Below are 9110 nucleotides of genomic sequence, written 5' to 3'. Positions count from 1 at the left end.
ATGGGGTTGTGTAGCCAATGTGGCACTAACTAGCTTTGTCGATCATGAGGTCAGTAGCAAACCTCATTTAGTTTGGAGGAAACCAAAACGTAAGAATTATTGGTAGTATGAAAATTTGATAGGATGACTGTGTCACTCTCAGAAATTATCGTGTCTCGTTCCTACGTAAAAAAAACTTTGAATGGATTTGTAATTTACTTCAAACAAAGAAAATGAACAATATTTCTATAAAAATCGTGTACACGTTTCCTACAAACCAAATGCATCTACAGAAATTTTTCCTATGATACCCTTGTTTCTATGCTTTTTTTTTCTATGGAAATCATCCAAACAGGATAAGATTTAAATGACGCATTCGGTAGGAAAATATATAACGGTTGATGAAAATGCGCATTGCGCCAAACTATAACGTACATGGATTTCGAAACGGCTATGACAACCGGATCTATCAAGATCCTCTTTTTAATTGAGTACTATAAACCGAATCAAACCAGAAAAGGCAAGGAAATAAAAATACTATATTTTAAATTCCCCCCACAAAATCAAAATAGAAAAAGGAAAGGAAATAAAAATACTCTTAATTTCACTTACAAAATCAAAATGTAAAAGGCAAGGAAATAAAACAAAATATATTTTAAATCTCACTAATATATATTTTTAATCGCACTAATAACAAAATCGATACTACCTTGATTATGGTTTCACAGAAAGATGAAAATTACAGCTCAGAGTTTACTTATAAATCAATACAAATCCGGCGCTGATTCAACGCCACCCACCCTCCTTCCTTCCTTCCTTCTTCTTCTTCTATTCCTTTCCTCCCAGCTCACTCCTCCCCCCACCCCACCCCACCCCCACCCCCACCCCCCTGTGGCCTCTCCATGACCGCTCCGACCCACCGCCACCGCCACCGCGCTTGACTCTTGCTTGCTTGGGCTCGCGTGTGCGTGCGTGCTTCTCTGGAGCTCGTCTTGCTAGCTAGCTAGCTCGGTCGGGCGTGTTCTTGCATGCCTGCTTGGCCGGTGAGGGGGCGGCGCTGGTGGTGAGCGGGTGGCCATGGCGTCGTCGGAGGCCGACCGGGTTCGCCGGCTGACGCTTGAGGCGGGCGGGGGCGTGGACAGGGACAAGCCGGACTCCAAGCGGGACGTGTTCGCGGATCTCGGCTCGCCGGTCTCGCCGCTGCGGCTGCGGGCCACGCCGTCGTCCTCGTCCTCGTCCGCCGGGTCGGCCAAGTCGCCGGCTCTGTGCAATGCGGCGGCGGGCGGCGGGAGGGGCGGCGGCGCTCGGAGCGTGAGCGGGAGGGGGAGCCACTCGGGCGAGCTGGCGGCGGAGAGCGGCAGCGGCAGCGCCAGCAGCAACCCGCCGCGGCCGCCCGGGCACCGGCGCTCCGGATCTGGGCCGCTGATTTTCTCCGGCGGGAGCGGCAGCTCGGGGGGCGGTGACGGCGGGAGCACGGCGAGCTCGCCGCTCACCAATGCGCTCCCCACCGGCAACATCTGCTCGTCCGGCCGCGTCGCGCCGGCGCCCGCCGCGCCCCGGCCGCGCGCGCGCCCGGACGTGCTCGGATCCGGCACCGGCCACTACGGCCACGGCAGCATCATGCGGGGCGGCATGGCCCCCGCGAGGAGCGGCGGCATTGACGCCGCGCCGCTCGCCGGCAGATCCTCGAGGTCCCCGGCGAGCTTCCCGGCGCCGCCGGACAGCCTGCAGGAGGTCACCCGGGCCGGGAACGAGCTGTACAAGCAGGGCCGGTACGGCGACGCGCTGCGGCACTACGACCGCGCCCTGGCGCTCTGCCCGGACAGCGCCGCGTGCCGCGGCAACCGCGCCGCCGCGCTCACCGGGCTCGGCCGCCTCGCCGAGGCCCTCCGCGACTGCGAGGAGGCCGTCCGGCTCGACCCGGCCAGCGGCCGCGCCCACGGCCGCCTCGCCGCGCTCTGCCTCCGGTGAGACCCGCTCCTCCATGCATACCTCCCGCCGCTGCATTGCGTCGGATCCCCGAAGCCATTGGTCCACACAGATCTTGCATTCTCGCCTTGCTTCCCACTCTTGCTTGTGTGCTAAGCACTTCCTTGCAGATAGTACATCAGCAGCAGCTGCTATTTTGCTTGTCTTCAAAGCAAAAACTTTGATCTTGCAGATAGCCAGCTACAAGATTACATCATTTGAATTCTCTAATTAATTGCATGCCGCGAAGAATGGAAAAGAAAGATTGCATCATTTGTCGGTTTATTGTAGTCAATCAATGTGTTCTTAACGCGCTTCGCGAATTCGCATCGCAGAATGCGGTTCAAATGGAGTGCTTATTTGCATTGCGCATTGTGCATTTAGACCAGAATGTGGTCCTAGTTGATCGTTTCGATCCGACGTTAACGCCGGTGGTGTCAATGCGTGGTAATCGCGCGCTTGAATTGTTACTGAAATGGCATTTCTGATGGCCGCATTGCAGGTTTGGGATGGTTGAGAAGGCAAGGAGGCAGCTTACGCTGGCCGGGAACGCGAACCTGTCCGACCCTGCCGAGTGGCAGAAACTTTATGAGGTGGAGAGCCATCTGGGGAAATGCATGGACGCGAGGAGGATCGGAGACTGGAAGAGCGCGCTGAGGGAAGCAGACGCCGCCATTGCCAACGGAGCAGACTCCTCTCAGCTGGTAACCTCTCTGGCCTTATAGCTTGTGACATTTTTCATCCTATGAAGATACACTGTCATTTTGTGGTCAGCGTCAGAATTCAGTTTCTAACAATGGACCCATGTTTCTTATGCAGCTCCTTGCCATGAGGTCCGAAGCGCTTCTCCGGCTTAACAAACTAGAGGAGGCCGATTCGACTATTACGGGTTTGCTGAAATTGGACAGTGCATCCCTATCTTCAATGTCCACCAAACTGTCAGGCATGGTAGCTGATTCATATGTACATGTTGTACAAGCCCAGGTCAACATGGCATTTGGGAGGTACATTCTATAAAACACCGATGGGCTACGATCATTTTCCTTTCCCGATACAAGCATTGAAAGTCGGTTTCTGCAGGTTTGATGCAGCTATTGGCATTGCTGAGAAGGCTAGAGCTATTGATCCTGCAAATGCAGAGGTTGGATTGATCCTGAATAACATGAGGCTAGTAGCACGGGCTCGAGCTCAGGGGAATGACCTTTTTAAGGCGGGCAAGTTTGCCGAGGCATCTATCGCCTATGGTGAAGGGCTCAAGCATGAGTCCTCAAATCCAGTGTTGTACTGCAATAGAGCAGCTTGCTGGTCCAAGTTAGGTCGGTGGGCGAAAGCCGTTGAGGATTGCAATGAGGCGCTGAGGATCCAACCTAGCTACACAAAAGCTCTCTTAAGGCGGGCAGCGTCCTATGCAAAGGTAAGCAACCTGCACACGTTGACATCATGACATGGTCCTGGTTACTCACCTAGTAGTATGCTTTTGACACCTCCCTGTTGGCATTGTTGTAGCTTGAGCGTTGGGCTGATTGTGTGCGAGACTATGAGGTGCTTCGCAAGGAGCTTCCTGGCGACACGGAGGTTGCGGAGTCATTGTTCCATGCCCAAGTCGCGCTGAAGACAACCCGTGGTGAGGAGGTATCAAATATGAAGTTTGGTGGAGAGGTTGAGATAGTTACCAGCATAGAGCAAGTCCGAGCTGCTATACATTCGCCCGGTGAGTTTTTCCTCAGCTGTTATAATTTTTTTTTTCATGTCCGTAATCATGCTAGTATTGTTCAGTTACCCTCATGCTTTGCCCTAGTTCTATACTTAAAAGAGTTATCAAGATTTTCTTGCATATGCTTACTTGTCTGTATTCGGTTCTCAAGATGGCCTGACTGATGAAAATGGACACTTTCAGGGGTGACTGTTCTTTACTTCATGGCAACAATGAATCAGCAGTGTGCACAGATTACCCCATCAGTGGATGCTCTTTGTTCCGAGTGCCCTTCGGTGAATTTTCTGAAGGTAATAAACCTAACATCTCTCTCTCTCTGTATATATCAACTACTATTACAGTATGCCACATCTTACAAAGTCTTCCAAGTTGCTAACCGATCCCTTGCATATGCAAACTTGCAGGTAAATGTTGATGAGAGCCCAATGATAGCAAAGGCAGAGAATGTGCGCGTAGTCCCGACATTCAAGATATACAAGGACGGCGCACGGGTGAAAGAGATGATCTGCCCTAGCTTACACGTTTTACGCTATTCAGTGAGGCACTATGCTGTCTCCAATTCTTGAGGAGGTCATACCAGTGGCACCCATACTAGTCCTTTGATGCATAGAGTTCCCCCGGTCGATTGCCGGCATTTTACCAACACATTTTTTCTATAGAATCAGCCCCTCCACAGCACCTCAGCAGCCTCCATTGAGCATGAACCAAATTAAATTTTGTATATCAAAGAGTTTGCCATCACCCCCCATCCTGTTGCTAGTCCTGAGTCCTGACCCTTCATTCGACCTATTCTTGGATCATTTAGGCTCCCTCATTTCCTACTATCACTAGTACCCACCATTGCATCAACCTTGAGCAATTCTTTCATCTCTTGCAACTCTGCTCTCTGCCACCATTTCCATACATTCATTCTGCTCCGCGCCGTAGAAAGACAGACGCTTCTCAGAGAAAAAAATAAAGCCCCTGACATATTTCTAGATGCATATGCCATTGTTAGAGAGGGAGGAGGAAGAGATAAGAAGAGGCCTGCCGAGCGCCGGCTTCTTCGTTACGTGTACATAAGTCATATTATAGCAAACAAAAATTGGAGGATTGGTTATTCTGCGGGGGAACGAACGGTCGCGCCGTTTTTGGCGCCGGGCCAGTTTCCATTTGAGTTGAGAAGGATGTTGATGTAATCTGGTAGGAAGGTTGTCATTTTCATGTCCTGTGGAGGGCCATGTGGCGCTGATGTGATACATATACATGCTGACATTTCTTTCTTTCTTTGTTTCTATGAATAAAAATAGCCCGACATTCATTCTTTCTGCCCCATTTGTGCTCTGCTCACTCATTCTGCGGTTTTGCGTCTTTTCTTTTTGTCTCCCATTCTTGCAAATCCTCCGTTTTTGCGACCTTGAAGATCAGCTCCTTGCTATACCTAGCAGAGTACTGGCGTGTGCTGATTTTGTTTCTTTTTACATGAGTGCCAGCATTGTTTCCTTGGGAACAAAAGGCGCCATTTTCGCCAATGTTACAGATGCAATTGCTACTACTTACTGAACTGCATTGCACATTGCTGAAGTATGTTTGGTTCAGAGGGTTTTTGAACTGTCCTGTCGCAATTGTTCGGTTTGCTACGCGTATCAGTTGCAATGCCCGCTGAAGCTGAATTTGGGTTTCAACCAGCCAACCGAATGAATCCTACACGATCGAAATTGCGAGTTTTGTTTTGCCAAAATGGAAAACCATAGTACGTACTACCTCCGATCCATAAAAAGTGTCGCAGTTTTGAACTAACCCCAATTTAAAACTAGTTTAAAACTGCGATACTTATTTTGGACCGAGGGAGTAATTATTTATTTTTGCTCGCCTTTTGGCCAAGGGTTGCGGCAACCAAACTTGCAATGATTTGTGGCTAAACAACCGCCGACTGGCCCTTAAATTGGCACCCTTTATCTGCTCCTGTGGCAACACTTGGCATCAGGCCAGCAAGGCAGCACTCAAGTTTTAGTTTAGTTTGTGGGCACAGCTGCCTCGGAGTAAGGGAAAGGGAAGACTTTCTTGTCTCTGGATCGAAGAAGATTTCCGGCCGATGGTGATAGATAGGGGCATATAGTTTTTCCTCGTTCAGTTTGGAATCTGAATGCACTTTTGACTATCTAGGGTTGGACGTTGACCGCAAATTTGAAGTTATGTTCGGTACAACCCTTTAAAAAACATCAACGGACCAGATCTCTCCGTACCTCTTTTGTACGTTTTTCTAGGGTAACAACCAACTTTATTCATAATAAACCACAGTTCGTGGGATACAAATAGGATCAGCCACACATCACACATGACGCCCCTGATCTAAAGATAATAAAAATCTGGCTAGGTTATGTGCTTCACCATTACTAGCACTTCCTTCAAACACAAAGTTGCATGTAAAGTTTAAAATCTAGCTAGACAATGTGCTTCACCATTAGCAGCACTTCCTTCAAACACAAAGTTGCCTGTAAAGTTTGACGCCTTGGTTTTGACCTCGGTGATGATCGAGTCAGTACCTGCCATGACTGTCATTAGCAATATCAAGAACAACATGCTTAGCATCAAAAGCAATTATGAAGTTATGAAGGCCTCAGCCTTCCGCCACTTCACGCCATGTGATGGATTCCAGCGCAAAAGCGTCATGTAAACCCAGTACGACAAGCGATGAAATTACCAACTACTCCCTCTGTAAAATAATATAAGAGTGTTTAACGTATTTAAACACTCTTATATTATTTTACAGAGGGAGTAGTTTATGAATTGATCGCGACAAACAACAGCCGCGCATATGTGTGCTTGAAACTCCTGCATCGACGCTCAATGAAAGAGTGAGTGGCATGGATGCTCCGAAAGATCTCCTCATGGCACCCTGATCCTATTCAGTGCAAACCCCCTCCATCCCCCGCGCGCGTGCTCCTGGACTGGCCCATTTTTTTTTCTGATAAACCACAAAAGAATCTGTGGTGAAGTGATTCAAACTTCTGGCCTCCTGGGTTAAGTGCAACTGTAGTAATCAAGTGGGACATCTTACTCGACGTGTCTTTTTTTTATTTCTTTTCCCTTTTTAATGCTTAAAACACACACATTTGCTTTCTTATTTGGTTTTCTTTTCTTTTTTCTTCTGTTTTTATTTCTCTTTCTTTTTTTTCTTTTCTAGAATTCGTGAATTTTATTTTTAAATCATGAACTTTTATTAAATTCATGAACCTTTCAAAGTCATGAACATTTTCTTAAATTTGTGAACTTTTTTCATATCCATGAATGTATTTCAAATGCACAAACTCTTTTCAACTTTTACAAACTTTTTATCAACACCCATGATTTTATTTTAATTTATGAACTTCTTTAAAATTTTGATAATTTTTTTTTCAAATTCAATAAACTTCTTTTTCAAATTCACAAACTATTTTTTGGAGTTGAGAACTCTTTTTAGTGAACTGTTTTTGAAAATCAGCGAAAAATTTCGTGTCCATGAACATTTTCTTTCTAAATCGATGAACTTTTTCCAACAGGTGCCCGACTGGAGCGATGTTGTCGCCCAGTTGGGCAAGGCCTAAGCGTATTATTTCTTTTCTATTTTTTGTTAATTCATTTTTCTACTTTTTGAAAAAATATAATTCTTTTTTAAACCTGTTCAAAATATTGAAATATTGTTTGGAATACCCAAAAATGTCCTTGTTTTGAATATTCCAGAATTTCACAAAAGGTTCCTGTTTTCGAATTTTTGTTCACAGATTTAAAAAATTCTTGCATTTCCAAAAAAATGTTGATAATTTTTTGATAAACCATATGGTTTGCAATTTGTGTTCTATATTGTTGGGTATTTTTTAACAATTTTGGAAAAGGTGTTCAAGGTTGTAAGTTTTTCATACAAAAATTAAAATTCAAATTTGCTTTTAAATTTGAAGAAATGGTTATGACAAAAAGAAAATGTTCATGTGATTGATATTGATGGAAATAACATAAGCACTCAAATTAGGAAAAACTACATACTCACGGATGCACCTGTCCTGGCCTAGGATAGCACACTTCTCTCAACTTGTGGTTTTTTAGACTATGGATAAATGACCACATCTTTTGTAATCAGGTGGCCATGCCCATGTTGGGCATCCATGCTAGGTTTGAATGAATTCCGACACCGTTTGCATGTCGCGACACGTCCAGCCATCTATCAACCTTTTTTCACCGTGAAAACTTCAGAAAATGCAAAACTTGTTGAAAACCCAAGGCATGGTGCCTTGAATTGGTCATGCAAGGCCACGATAAAAAAATCAGGCCATTTCAAGGATGTCAAGAAACAATGTGCTCTCTCGCGGCAACAATGCGAATTTTCTGAACATCGAGAGAACTGACATGTTACCATATTGTTTCCAGTGTCAAGATATGAAAGATAATTCTATAATGATGTTAGGAACCAAACTAGTGCCTGTGAATTGGTTGCCAAGTAGAAAAAACCAATTATTGGTCGTGTGAAATTGAAACTTCAATGGTAGAGGCCCTGGTAGAGAGTTTCTTGAGAGATCCAAATCAATTTTATTACGAGGTCGCACTGAACCATTCAATTGAATGAGATTAGATCTAATTTAAGTGTGTCCATCCGTGTAACAATAGCTGGTAATGTGCCACTAATGTTATTGCTGGAGAATGGAGAGGTCTATGTTGGCATCAGACATAAAAAGGAGGAGATATTCTTTTGTGATTTGAGACACCAAGGAAACCTTGGACCAAGACGGCATGATTCCCCAATCCCACTGTTTGTACTCTGAATAGAGTTCAACTCCATGATAAAGGAATTTCCAGCTGAGTGCCTCGAGTGATGAGCCCATTCATTTGATTGCAGCCTTAATGCAGGTAAATCAATATAGCAAGCAAGCCATATATACCCGTAAACTCAAGGCCGAGATATTTGAGAAGCAAATTAACAATTGTTAGAGAGAGGGGGCCAATGCCCCCCCCCCCCCAAAAAAAAACTTGTATTTTTGTTGAATTAAGGCAACCTCATAGGTAAGTAAGGCTATAGCTCAATGCAATACAACAAATATCATATCTAGATCTCCCCACCTAGATATTATTTGATCAACCTCCGTTCCTAGTTTCTCTCTGACCTCCATCACCCCTCCATCCCAAGCTTCTTAACCTCCCCTTGCCTTCTACATTTTATCAATTTATTCATGAGCTCCTTCGCCAAAGTTAGGACATTCTTATTGACAAATGCTTATGTGGATATCCATGCATGCTTTTTCTCGATGTGCGTGCAAACTAGTTTGCTCTTTGCGACTTTGGCGAGCGTCTAAGCTATGTCTCTGCTTCTGACTCACTGCACTACGGTTGAGTTCATTTTGTACTTCATTTGAGTTGAGTCAAAGCGAGGTTGGTTGAGCAAGTACTTCGTGAAACTTGTCCGCATAAACAGCATCCAATGTTCACAATACATTTGTTT

At 45.6% G+C, this 9110-nt stretch overlaps 1 protein-coding gene across 1 annotated transcript; it reads left to right on the top strand.

Moving 5' to 3' along the window:
* Positions 1-894: 894 nt before the first annotated feature.
* LOC119349778 (TPR repeat-containing thioredoxin TTL1-like) lies at positions 895-4973 on the top strand. Its single transcript, XM_037617862.1, has 7 exons — positions 895-1946; positions 2450-2651; positions 2767-2951; positions 3028-3361; positions 3454-3658; positions 3845-3951; positions 4066-4973. The coding sequence occupies exons 1-7, from the start codon at positions 1057-1059 to the stop codon at positions 4225-4227; spliced, it is 2085 nt and encodes a 694-aa protein (XP_037473759.1). The 5' UTR covers positions 895-1056; the 3' UTR covers positions 4228-4973.
* The last annotated feature ends 4137 nt before the right edge of the window (positions 4974-9110 follow it).

Source organism: Triticum dicoccoides, chromosome 1B (assembly GCF_002162155.2).
Source record: "Triticum dicoccoides isolate Atlit2015 ecotype Zavitan chromosome 1B, WEW_v2.0, whole genome shotgun sequence".
NCBI lineage: Eukaryota > Viridiplantae > Streptophyta > Magnoliopsida > Poales > Poaceae > Triticum > Triticum dicoccoides.
Note: the sequence above shows the minus strand (reverse complement) of the source record. Positions and strands in the feature narration are given on the sequence as shown.